Consider the following 14033-nt stretch of genomic DNA (forward strand, 5'->3'; position numbering starts at 1 on the left):
AGAAACAAATGAGCCTACTTGAGCAAGAAAGGAAACTTTTCAGAGTTTAAAAGCTCTGCCCTCTGATTGATCCAGAGTTAAGGTGAAATGATAATTGGAGCTTGAGTACTTGGCAAAAATTTTACTATAGGGAGTACATAAGAACAGCCCCACTGGATCAGGCCATAGGCCCATCTAGTCCAGCTTCCTGTATCTCACAGCGGCCCACCAAATGCCCCAGGGAGCACACCAGATAACAAGAGACCTCGTCCTGGTGCTCTCCCCTACATCTGGCATTCTGACTTAACCCATTCCTAAAATCAGGAGGTTGTGCATACACATCATGGCTTGTACCCCATAATGGATTTTTCCTCCAGAAACTTGTCCAATCCCCTTTTAAAGGCATCTAGGCTAGACGCCAGCACCACATCCTGTGGCAAGGAGTTCCACAGACCGACCACACGCTGAGTAAATAAATATTTTCTTTTGTCTGTCCTAACCCGCCCAACACTCAATTTTAGTGGATGTCCCCTGGTTCTGGTATTATGTGAGAGTGTAAAGAGCATCTCCCTATCCACTCTGTCCATCCCCTGCATAATTTTGTATGTCTCAATCATGTCCCCCCTCAAGCGTCTCTTTTCTAGGCTGAAGAGGCCCAAACGCCGTAGCCTTTCCTCATAAGGAAGGTGCCCCAGCCCCGTAATCAGCTTAGTCGCTCTCTTTTGCACCTTTTCCATTTCCACTATGTCTTTTTTGAGATGCGGCGACCAGAACTGGACACAATACTCCAGGTGTGGCCTTACCATCGATTTGTACAACGGCATTATAATATTAGCCGTTTTGTTCTCAATACCCTTCCTAATGATCCCAAGCATAGAATTGGCCTTCTTCACTGCCGCCGCACATTGGGTCGACACTTTCATCGACCTGTCCACCACCACCCCAAGATCTCTATCCTGATCTGTCACAGACAGCTCAGAACCCATCAGCCTATATCTAAAGTTTTGATTTTTTGCCCCAATGTGCATGACTTTACACTTACTGACATTGAAGCACATCTGCCATTTTGCTGCCCATTCTGCCAGTCTGGAGAGATCCTTCCGGAGCTCCTCACAATCACTTCTGGTCTTTACCACTCGGAAAAGTTTGGTGTCGTCTGCAAACTTAGCCACTTCACTGCTCAACCCTGTCTCCAGGTCATTTATGAAGAGGTTGAAAAGCACCGGTCCCAGGACAGATCCTTGGGGCACACCGCTTTTCACCTCTCTCCATTGTGAAAATTGCCCATTGACACCCACTCTCTGCTTCCTGGCCTCCAACCAGTTCTCAATCCACGAGAGGACCTGTCCTCTAATTCCCTGACTGTGGAGTTTTTTCAGTAGCCTTTGGTGAGGGACTGTGTCAAATGCCTTCTGAAAGTCCAGATATATAATGTCCACGGGTTCTCCCGCATCCACATGCCTGTTGACCTTTTCAAAGAATTCTATAAGGTTCGTGAGGCAAGACTTACCCTTACAGAAGCCATGCTGACTCTCCCTCAGCAAGGCCTGTTCGTCTATGTGTTTTGAGATCCTATCTTTGATGAGGCATTCCACCATCTTACCCGGTATGGATGTTAGGCTGACCGGCCTATAGTTTCCCGGGTCCCCCCTCTTTCCCTTTTTAAAAATAGGCGTGACATTTGCTATCCTCCAATCTTCTGGTACTGTGGCTGTTTTGAGGGACAAGTTGCATACCTTAGTCAAGAGATCTGCAACTTCATTCTTCAATTCCTTAATAACCCTTGGGTGTATGCCATCAGGGCCCGGTGACTTATTGATCTTTAATTTATCAATGAGGTCTGAAACATCTTCTCTTTTAACCTCTATCTGACTTAACTCCTCGGTTAGGAGGGGCAGTTCGGGCAGCGGTATCTGCCCGAGGTCTTCTGCCGTGAAGACAGATGCAAAGAACTCATTTAATTTCTCTGCCATCTCTAAGTCTCCTTTTATCTCCCCTTTCCCTCCCTCACCATCCAGAGGGCCAACCGCTTCTCTGGCGGGTTTCCTGCTTCTAACATATTTGAAGAAGCTTTTATTATTCCCCTTAATGTTGCTGGCCATGCGTTCCTCATAGTCTCGCTTGGCCTCCCCTATCACCTTCTTACATTTCTTTTGCCACAGTTTATGTTCCTTTTTATTCTCTTCATTAGGGCAAGACTTCCATTTACGGAAGGAAGCTTCCTTGCCCTTCACAGCCTCTCTAACTTGGCTGGTTAGCCATGCGGGCACTCTCCTGGATTTAGTGGAACCCTTCTTTCTTTGCGGTATACACCTCTGCTGGGCCTCTATTACTGTTGTTTTAAGCAGCCTCCATGCACTCTGGAGAGACTGGACTCTTTTTACCCTCCCTTTCAACCTCCTTCTAACCAGCCTCCTCATTTGAGGGAAGTCCGCCCGTCGGAAGTCAAGGGTTTTTGTTAGAGATTTGCCTGGTATTCTTCCCCCAACGTGCACGTCAAAACGGATCGCAGCATGATCACTGTTCCCCAATGGCTCAGTAACATTTACATCTCTAACCAGGTCCTGTGTACCGCACAATATTAAATCCAGAGTCACCTGTCCTCTGGTGGGCTCCTTGACTAGCTGATCTAAGCCACAGTCATTTAGCACGTCAAGAAATCCGGTTTCCTTATCGTGACCAGAACACAAATTGACCCAGTCAATATGAGGATAATTGAAGTCCCCCATGATTACAACCCTGTCCTTCCTTGTCACCTCCCTGATCTGTTTCCTCATTTCAAGGTCCCCATCAGATTTCTGTTCTGGAGGACGATAGCACACCCCCGTAATGTAATGTAGTATTACATCGCTGCACAAGCCTGGTAATTTAACCCACAGAGATTCTACGGTGGAGTCGGACCCACCTTCAATCTCTACTTTGCTGGATTCTATCCCTTCCTTAACATAAAGGGCCACCCCACCTCCAACACGCCCCTGCCTGTCCCTCCTGTAGAGTTTATAGCCCGGGATTGCGGTATCCCACTGATTCTCCGCATTCCACCAGGTTTCCGTTATGCCCACTATGTCAATATTTTCCCTTGTCACCAGACATTCCAGTTCTCCCACCTTTGCTCGTAGACTTCGGGCATTCGCATAAAAGCATTTATACACGGAATGCCCCAGGATGGGCTGCTTATTCGCTCCTTTGTCCCCGCATCCTCTTATTGTGCCAAACCGTCTATCACACCCCATCACGCTACCTTTCCCAATTTCTTCTCCTACCCTGCCTTTGTCTTGTTGTTCTCTAACCTCCCCATCCTCATCCCATAGGGATGAGGAGTCCCGAACCGGATGCCCCTCGGCTCCTGTCGGCCTTCCCCCAGGGATCAGTTTAAAAGCTGCTCTGCCACCTTTTTAATGTTATGCGCCAGCAGTCTGGTTCCATTCTGGTTCAAATGGAGCCCGTCCCTCTTGTACAGGCCCCGCTTGTCCCAAAACGTTCCCCAGTGCCTAACGAATCTAAACCCCTCCTCCCTACACCACTGTCTCATCCACGCATTGAGACCCCTGATCTCCGCCTGCCTAGCTGGCCCTGCGCGTGGAACAGGTAGCACTTCAGAGAACGCTACCTTTGAGGTCCTGGCTTTCAGCTTCCTGCCTAAAAGCCTAAATTTGGCCTCCAGGACCTCCCAGCTACACTTGCCCACGTCGTTGGTGCCGACATGCACCACAGCCGCTACCTCTCCCCCAGCACTGTCTACTATAGTACTACTGTCTACTATAGTACTATAGGCAAATATCATAAGTATCCAGGAGGATAACCAGCAGGAGAAGTTCCTGAATGTCACCAACACCAACACACACACCTCAGAAATAAAGCAGCCTCTGAAATAGATGCACCCCCCCAAAGGCTTATTTAATGGCAAAGAAAATAATTTCTCAAAACCAGCAGACTGCAGGAAACATTCCTGGACTTCAGCAACCACACTTACTCACCACAAAGCAGCAGATGTAAATAGGGATCTCAAAATCAATGGAGGGAAGGCTGTTGCAGCAATAGCAGTCCCCAAACTCCCTTCTCCTCCTGGCTCTGTGGAAGCATGTGCTTCCTTCTTCTCCTGGCAGTCTCATTTGTGTCTCTCCACATGCTCCCTCTTCTGGCTGCCAACCAATTTATTGGGTCTCTTGCAGGACCCTCTGTAGGTCTTGTGAGAGCTCAGGACAATTCAGCCTTCAAGAGCTCAGGACAATTCAGCCTTCAAGAGCTGTATTAGTCTCCCACCTGCGCCTGTGCCTGCAAGGTGGCGGCTCGCTGGGGTTTGGAGACCCCTCTAGGGCAGTATTTTCCAAACTCTTTTGACTGTGACCCTAACTACGCATTTTCTCTCAGTTCGGTGACCCATGGAGTTGGTACATTGATTATGGTGATGATAGACAGTTAATATAGGTAAGATTGACACACTGGGGTTGGGTATTCCTAGATCCTTCATTCAGTTCACTGAGCTGACCTGGCTATACATGTCAAGCTTGTGACTTACCAAGCTGTGCCTCTTGACACCTCTGGAGACTGCATCAGACTCTGGAGGCTTCTTTAGGTCTGACCTCTAGAAAGCAGCCTGCTCAGTGAAGGAAGGGGCACTGCCAGCAGTTGCCATGTGAGCCTGAGTCCACCAGAGCCATGTGAGCCTGAACCTAATTACCAAAATACTCCCCCCCCGACCTTCCTGCAACTCTCAGGAACATCTATGTGACCCTCATTTGGGAACAACTGCTCTAGGGTGTGCTTAAGGGGGTAGTCATCTGAAGGTCGCCAGTTCGAGGCCACCGGCAACTCCGTGAATGACGAGACCTTGAAGCAGCTGTCAAACTGAACTGAGTTATTCCACCTGCTCTTTGGTGTGAACAACGAAGTGTCTTGGCTGCCCTTCAAGTGAGAGATGAAGGAGCTGCTTGTCAGCCAGTGTGGAAGGCAACTGGGGGCCATAAGTGATTCCAGACTGTGAAAGATCCATCTGAAATGTTGTGCCTTTCTTGAAAGATAGAACCTTTCTGTTATTGTAAAAATACCTCTGAGGGTTTAGAGATAGCCTACCTATGTGAACCGCCTTGAATAAAGTCAGAGGAGTAATCCGATGACCAGAAAGGCGGCATATAAACACCAGTATTATTATTATTATTAGTCCTCCCCCCTGAATGCTTAATAAGTTCAGAATGTAACTTAATAAGAAATAACTTTTCAGAATGTAGAAAAATTTAGTTGAGTAGAGTATGATGCTTAAGAATGTGTTCCTGAGTATTAAGAAATGTATGTGCAAGAACAGTGAATAAGGTCTACTTAAAAAAGCAAACCAGGAAGTGAGTCAGAAAATCTGAGAGTGGAAGGGGAGGAGGGGTAGGAAGGAGTAAATGAGTCTGAGATTCAGGTGCAAATGGCCAAACCATGGTTTTTTTTTAAATTTTATATGAGAACCAAGAGCACATATAAACTTGAAGTAGTCTATAGTGAGCATTTGCCATTCTTTCTAGAACACTTATGAAATGAGGAAATTAATAGTCAAAAGCACATATAAATTCAATGCTAAAGTGCAAGGTTAGGGGAACTTTAAAATATAAAAAACGAAGGGAATGCAGTATTGAGTCATTTCTGTCTCAAGTGATCCATTCTAAATGGAGAATGTTGCCATTAAATCTTATTGAAAAACGTAATGCATGCAAAATACTGCACTGTGCTGTTGTACCACTGAAGAGTTTTTGTATTGCAAAGTACACAAAATAATAGATTAAACTGGAACACACTGAATGTTAAGAGGAAAGAACATCCAGAACTAGCATTTATATTAAGCAAATGGGGTTTTGCTTGCAGCCATTGAGAAAAATATTTTTTTTTGTTTTCTTCTGTATACTGATGAAAGAACATGAACCTTATGTTTTGTAATGAATGTAATTACCTAAGCATGATGGAGATACTGCTAAACTAGTTTTCCCCTCTTTATTCAGGAGCTGTCAAGTTGTGGTTGGAATAAAAAGGAAAAATATAGTTCTGCACCAAATGCTGTTGCCTTTACAAGAAGATTCAACCATGTAAGTTTCCAGTCTACATAAGGTACCCTGACTGTATGAATCTGAGCCTTAGTTTAACAACAAAAAGTCCATGATTGCTTTTGTTTAAATGTTGCTTTGACTGTGACTGAAATAGCTTTTAAAATTTTAAAATGGAATCTCTGGATTCAAGTGTAATTTTTTTTTTTAGGGCCCAATCCTAACCTTTTAAAATTTTAAAAGCTTTTAAAATCCTAAGCTTTTAAAATTTTAAAATTGAATCTCTGGATTCAAGTGTAATTTTTTTTTAGGGCCCAATCCTAACCAGTGTGTGTGCTGGCACAGCACATGCTGCAACAGTGCTTGCCATTGCAAAAGTGCTGTAAAGAGTGGGAATGGACCAGGGCAGATACCACAGAATTTTGCATATGATTATTCTTTCTAGAGATGCTCCAAGGATAAACGTATCAATAATGCGGGCCTCCTTTTGGCTAAACTTAGTCTGCAGTTTGACATTATATGGCTGAATGGTTTAATGGAATTTAAGAATGCTTCAGTTTACTTTTATATCGCCACAAGGTTGTAGTGTGATGGATCATATTCTAGTCTCTCCTTCATTAAAACTTTATGTATTTGACTTTACAATTGACAATTATATTGCCAGCAATCACTTATCCCTACTACTTCAATTAGACTTGAACACCCCTGGAAATCTGCCTCAGGGTTTACCTGTGAAGGAGCTGGAAATCTTACCAAAGATTGGTGATCTTATCAGAATTACATTCATATTTTAGGGAGTAGTAGGTGTGAAGTTCTTAGAACCTCAGTAGCTGCTGAGGCAGACCCAGAGAGTGTGATTGAAGTATATGAAGGCTTAATAGGGTGCATTGTGGCAGAATTAGGATGCAAGCCTAGGGCCATTAACAATGGGGACTGTCAGTCTAACTGTGACTGGTTTGATAAAGAATGCAGGGCCCTTAAGGAGCACACTCAAGAATTGTTCAGGGAATATAAAAGGAAAGATTTGCCAGAACTGTTAAGTAAGTACAGGTTGAGTCTTTTTATTCATGAGGGTTCCCTTCCCAGAACTCAGTGGATGGCAAAAATCGCATTAAAGCAAATCCATTTAAAAAACAATGTTCCTTTGCTAGGTGATTTAAAAACAGCCTTGCTGACCTTTGTGATGTAAGATAGAGTCATTAAGCAGACAGTCCTTCAATCAGTCTCTCTCCAGGTGCTTAGAAAGGCTTCACTGAGCCAGTAACCCCTCCATTCATTCAGAGCAAAGTGATTATCTTTCTTGCATGTGCTCAGGGGGAAGGGAGGGGTCACTTACCTGGGAGTGAAGCCTTTCTAAGTGCCTGGAGAGAGAATGATTAATGAATTGTCAGCTGGTTACCCTCTCTCGCATTAACAAGGCTATTGTTAAACGACTGTTTTCGTTTAATATAAAGGGCCCTTCTCAAAGGAGAGACTACACTTGCTCCCAGCGTGGAAGGGATTGTCACTCCCGAATCCACCTTTTCAGCCACACTAGATGCTGTTCCAGAACCACCATTCAGAGCTCGATACCATAGTCTTTCGAGACTGAAGATTGCCAACAGCCAAATGCAACCATTTGCAAAACACAACCAGGCTGCTGCAGCTTAACAAGGTTGAGCCCTTTCTCTGGAGGAGAATAAAAGGTTAACTTTGGCTAGAATTTCCCAGGAAGGTTACCTTAGAAATTAACAACCCTCTAATGATCTCTGAATTCTTGACATGCAACTGCTTGAAAGGAAACTCAGGACAGGATGGAGTTGAAAAGCTCTGTCCTCTGACTGACCTCTGAGATAAGGCGAGGTGATAATTTAAGCTTGATTACTTGGCAAATATTTGTCACCCTGTAGGTGAGTATCTATGGTATTTAATGATATAGATTGCATTAGCTGGTGCCATTGCTCCTGTGCATACTTTACTCTCTTCATCTTGATCAGGCTTTTAAATTATACAGATGCCAGGAAGTACAGGTCCAATCCTGTTATACATGGATTTTTCAATACACAGATTTGACTCAACATAAGAAGGAATGTGCTGATCCCTGGAGAAGGGGAAAAAAGCATTCCCTTTAAAATCACAGTTTAAAAAAAACTGCTTTTCTTACTGTTGTAGAGAGACAGTCATGCAAGCAATTACAGGAATAACCTAATTAGGTTAATTCACCCGTGAAAAAATCCACAGATTTTTCTGTCTCAACGAGGCAGAAGGATATACAAGGATATCTGCAAGAGGGATCTGAAGGCTTTAGGATTGGACCTCAATAGATGGGAAACCTTGGCTTCCGCTTGGAGGCAGACTGTGCAGCATGGCCTCTACCAGTTTGAAGAAACACTTGGCCAACAGACTGAGGCAAAGTGGCAAAGAAGGAAGGCCCATAGCCAGGGAGACAGATCAGGGACAATATGCAGCTGCCCTTGCTCATCTCTCTGCTGTGAATTGAATTGCGCACTCCCAGTTGTGTGTTATAAGTTGTAAGTTATATGTAGAGCTTCCGGCTTAACACACCAGTCACCTTAGAGGTCGATTTGATTAATGGTTCTCTCCTGCAGTGGTTCCCAAACTTTTTCACTTGCATATCCCTTGGCAACCTATACCCATAAATAGTACCCTTCATATTAGCAAAATGTTTGTAATTAATCATAGAATCATAGAATTGGAAGGAACCTAATAGGTCATCTAGTCCAACCCCCTGCCTTAGGCAGGAAATCCTCTTAGAGCATCTCCAACAGGTGCTTGGAGCCTCCGCTTGAATCTCTCTAGTGAGGAAGAGTCCACCAACTCTCTTGGCAATCTGTTCCACTGCTGAACCGCCCTGACCTTCAGGAATTTCTTCCTGATGTCTAATCAAAATCTCCTCTCTTGCAGTTTGGTTCTAGTTCTTGCATTGGTTCTAGTTCTGCTTTCAGAGATAGCTGGGAATAATTTATTCCCTTTTTCCATATGACAGCCCTTTAGGTATTTGAAGAGAGCTCTCATATCCCCTCTCAGCCTTCTCTTCTCCAAGCTGAACATGCCAAGTTCCCTCAACCTTTCCTCGTAGGGCTTGTCCTTCAGCCCCCAGATCATCCTCGTCGTTCTCCTCTGAACCTGCTCCAGTTCGGCGGAATCTTTCTTAAAGTGGGGTGCCCAGAATTAGACACAATACTCCAGGTGAGGTCTAACCAGTGCAGAGTACAGCGGAACCACAACTTCTCATGACTTGGAAGCTATGGTTCTGTTCATGCAAGTTAAAATTGCATTCCCCTTCTTTGCAGCTGCATCACACTGCTGACTCATGTTCATCCTGTGATCCACCACAACTCCTAGATCCCGCTCACATATAGTGCTGCCAAGCCATCTATCTCCCATTTTATACCAGATTGTTTTTGCCTAAGTGCAGAACTTTGCATTTGTCCCTGCTGAACTTCATCTTATTCATTTCAGCCCAGTATTCCATTTTGTCTAGGTCCTCCTGAAGGCTTCTACTGTCTACTATTGTTTTTGCTACTCCTCCCAGTTTGGTGTCATCCATTCGCAAATTTGATACTTTTGTATTCATGTCATTGATAAAGATATTAAAGAGGACCAGGCCCAAGAGAGACCCCTGGGGTACCCCACTTGAAACCACCCTCCAGGTTGACGCAGAGCTATTGACAAATACCCTCTGTGTACGGCCGTCCAACCAGTTGCTAATCCATCTAACAATTGTATCATCGAACCTGTATTTTACCAACTTGCTGATTAGGATGTCATGTGGGACCTTGTCAAATGCTTTACTGAAGTCAAGATACATTACATCTACCGCATTCCCACAGTCCAGTAAGCTAGTAGCCCGATCAAAAAAGGAGATTTGTCTGGCAAGATTTATATTTTTCAAATCCATGTTGGGTTCTATTGATCACTGAGTTATTGTCTAGATGTGTACATGCTGTGTGTTTTATTATTATTATTATTATTAGTATTAGTATTAGTATTAGTATTATTATAATATAATAATAATAGTAATAGTAATAATAATAATAATATAAGCCCTCATTTCCTCTATATAAAAACCCATAATTCATGTATTTATCACAGTATTTTTCTTTTTATCTGTTTGAAGAACAGACTCTCCCTTTTCACTGTTTTGCATCAGAAGTGTGCTGAGAAATTCTGGGTGATTGATCACTTTCCATATTAGGTTTCAGTTTTTTACTGTGCTGGTTTTCAATTACTAGTTCTTAAATGAGTTGATGACCAAAAACTAGCTATTGGTGGGGCTTTCACAGCCAACTACCTCCCTCCCTTCCTGCCTTGCTGGTCCTTCAATGCATTCTGGAGCACGACCTGCCTTTTTCTGCCATTATTCCATTCTTTTTCAAGTACCCCTAAAGGTCCTGTTGAGTGCCCCTGATATTGGCATCCTTCAGTCTCGGAAGACTATGGTACCGTGCTCTGAATGGTGGTTCTGGAACAGAGTGTCCTCTCCAGTGTGCGAAGCCTGGGTAATGTATGGAGGATAGACTGGGTATGGAGGATAGACTGTTACCCATGCAGCAAATCCTCCCTCTCCATGTTGCTGAAATGATTCAATGGAAAGGCAGAAGCCAATACGGTTGGTTCCAGCGGCGTCACAGGAGTTGCCAGAGCGTGACTGTATACAGCTGTGAACTGCCTCAGGGACTCCAGCTCCGGATTTTGCCTAGAGGTTGTCTCCTGAAGTTTTTTCCATAACTGGATGTAGCCACAACGCAGTGGAGTTTTGGGATCAGAGTTTTCCTTCTCTCAGATGAGCTGCCTTCCCAGGCTGATGAGCCTCATCTACCCTGTGCCCCTAGAGCAGGGGTGTCCAAACCCCGGCCCGGGGGCCACTTGTGGCCCTCGAGGCCTCTCAATGCGGCCCTCAGGGAGCCCCCAGTCTCCAGTGAGCCTCTGGCCCTCCGGAGATTTGTTGAAGCCCACACTGGCCCAACGCAACTTCTTTCAGCGTGAGGGCGACTGTTTGACCTCTCGTGTGAGCTGTGGGATGAGAGCTCCCTCCACTGCTTGCTCTTTCACATCTGTGATGCAGCAGTGGCAGCAAAGGAAAGGCCAGCCTTGCTTTGTGCAAGGCCTTTTATAGGCATTGAGCTATTGCAAGGCCCTCATTCATTCATATAGGTTCATCTTTAATATATTCATTTGTGTAAACTTACGTAAATTTATTCAAATTTTAAATGTAAAAATTCTTTTTCCCCCGGCCCCTGACACAGTGTCAGAGAGCTGATGTGGCCCTCCTGCCAAAAACTTTGGGTACCCCTGCCCTAGAGGTACATGAACCTCAGACTGGGAACCACTGTTTTACTGGTATGTTGTTTACAGTGCATTTACCCTGATACTGTTTACAAGAAGGTAATAAAGACCAGAATTTAAAAAGAATAAAAATGTATCTTATGTTTTTACTATGTTTTTAATAAATTAGAGACTGTACAGTTCTTAGGTAACAATTACTGGTAGGTTATTTTTCAGGATCTGACCTTGGGTAACATTAGACAGAACTATAGTCAGACAACCCCCTAAGTTTAACCCCCGACTTATCCAAGGCTTATAGAAAATTCCTTTATTTTTTGCCTCAAATTCTGCCCTTGACTTATCTGTAAGATTGACTTATAGGTGAGTATCTGTAGTAATTTCAGATAATTCTGGGATATTGGTGCCTTCCGAACAGAGTGGTGGAATCCATCGTCAATCCCTTATTATTTCCGGATGCAATGTTTCTCCAGTCTTTTTTATGAAACCACTATGCTTTCATCTGAGCTCCCTTTCACACTAGCAGAGATCCCTGAATGGACCTGTGTAACAATTGATGAGGTCAAATAGTTGATCTCTTCTTCTAAATTGGGGAAAGCTCCTGGCCCAGATGCCATTCCTATGGAGCTGTTAAAAGCAGACCTGTACTGGTCAGCTTCAAATTTATCAATCCTTTTTACAATGATCAACCCATCAGGTCTTATCCCTATTACTTGGATCCAGGCGATTGTCCTGCCAATATACAAAAAGGGAGACCATAGGATTCCTGGAAACTTTTGCCCTATAAACCTTTTGTCTGTGATAGGGAAACTGTATGCAAAACATCTGTTAACTTAACCAGTGGATAGCAGATAAGGATATACTAGGTGCTGAACAAATAGGCTTTAGAGCAGGTAGAATGACTTTACACCACTGCCTTATTTTGTCTCATCTCATCCATAAGTACATGTCGGAGCCAGGATCCAAATTATACAGGTCCAACCTTGTTATACGTTATGTGTTAATATGCTTTTATCTGTTTTTAAATTATGTTTTTAATCTGTTTTAACCTGTTGTAAACCGCCTTGAGTCCCTTCGGGGAGAAAGGCGGGGTAAAAATAAAGTTGTTATTATTATTATTATACACTGACTTTTTATACTTGGATTTGACTCAACACAAATGGCCTCTGCAAATGAGAAGGAATGTGCTGATCCCTAGAGAAGGGGAAAAATGGATCCCTTTAAAATCACAGTTTTAAAAAACTGCTTTTCTTACTCTTGTAGAGAGACAGTCATGCACGCGATCATTCCATTCTTCAGCTGAGCCAGGCAAAGGCAGGGGACTCTTTGCATTTCTAATTGCTGAGTGCTTCTCTACAACAGTAAGAAAAGCTGTTTTTAAACTATTATTATAAAGGATGCACTTCTTAATTTTTTTAAACTGCTTTTATTTAACACATTTTATGGTATCAGCAGGGAGTCCCAGAATCAAATCCCTGTGGATATCGAGGCACAACCTTACTCCAATAGGAGCAATGGAGTGGCAAGAAACCTGGAAGTCGGTCATTAGATCTATTTTTCCACTACTTTTTTATCCACAGATTTATTTTATCCACTATAGCAGGGCGTTTCAAACTAGGGTGTTGTGACGCCCCAGCCTGAGGGCCCTGGCCTCTTTTCCCTTTAGGGGTGGGGGCAGTGAGGAGACAGGGAGGAGGTAGCGATGCAATCCTCAGGATTGCGCCACTCGGGGCTGCAGGGACTTGGGCGCACTTATCAGAGCCTCCTACAGCCTCCCGGGGGTGTGGGGATCCCTACGTGACTGTCTGCAGGGCTTCCCGATGCTTTAGAAGTGAAAGTGGAGTGATCACGCCCCACCTCCTCTAAACCGGAAGTGGAGCGCTATCGCTCCACTTTCACTTTTGAAGCATCAGGAAGCCCTGCAGACAGTCGCGTAGGGATCCCTGCACTCCCAGGAGGCTATAGGAGGCTCTGGTAAGAACAGCCAAGCCCCTGCAACCCCCTGAGCCCTCTGATCCTGGGGGTCGTGCAGCTGCCTTCCCCCTACCCCCGCTGCCTCACCCCACCCCCGCAATGACTTATAGCGGTTCAAACTCTCCTATAGTGTTTGAAAACACCTGCACTATGGGTTCTGGAACGGAACCCCAGTGGATAACAAGGGGCGACCTGTGTGTCGCTTTTTTGGACTAGAGGGGTGCTTTTGACGAGGTAGACAAATCAAGACTCTGGGACAAATTGTGTGATTTAGGGTGCAATCCTAAAGCGCCCTTGGGCCAGCACATGTCCTTTGCACCAGCCCAGGAAGGTTGCAAATGTGCCATAAAGCATGTTTATGCCTCCTTGGGCTCAAGCCCAGTCAGTGCATGGAGGTGCACTGGAGCATGGAGGTGCACTGGAGGCTGTATCCAACCTTTGCGTCAGCTTGCCCCAGGTAGGTTGCGTCGGCTAAGCTTGGCTGACACAGGAGTCTGGGAAGGGCAGCAAGGAGGCAGGAGGAAGGGTAAGGGGAGGGTGAGGGGCAGGGGAAGGTAAGCAGAGGGCGATCCCAGGGGTGGGTGGGGAGTGGGAGGTGGGGCTGGGACCTGGCAGTTATGCTGGATCCCAACCATTGAGCAGCATGGAGCGGCTACAAGTCGCTCTGCTCTCCTTGGAATTGCACCATCTCTGGAGGTGGCACAAGTCCGAGGAGACCCACTGGGGCTACAATGGCTTACTCTGGGGTAAGGGGAGGAGTTTCCCCTTTCCTCT

The 14033-nt window shown here is 44.9% G+C and overlaps 1 protein-coding gene across 4 annotated transcripts in view; it reads left to right on the forward strand.

Annotated features, from left to right (window-relative positions):
* RALGPS2 (Ral GEF with PH domain and SH3 binding motif 2) overlaps positions 1–14033 on the forward strand; it is a 193099-nt gene that overhangs the window by 75018 nt on the left and 104048 nt on the right. For all 4 annotated transcript variants that reach the window (XM_066623551.1, XM_066623548.1, XM_066623549.1 and 1 more), the window contains one exon: positions 5958–6041. In XM_066623551.1, coding sequence (XP_066479648.1) covers positions 5958–6041 — 84 coding nt within the window. The remainder of the gene's footprint in view (positions 1–5957; positions 6042–14033) is intronic.

Source organism: Tiliqua scincoides, chromosome 4, assembly GCF_035046505.1.
Source record: "Tiliqua scincoides isolate rTilSci1 chromosome 4, rTilSci1.hap2, whole genome shotgun sequence".
Lineage (NCBI taxonomy): Eukaryota > Metazoa > Chordata > Lepidosauria > Squamata > Scincidae > Tiliqua > Tiliqua scincoides.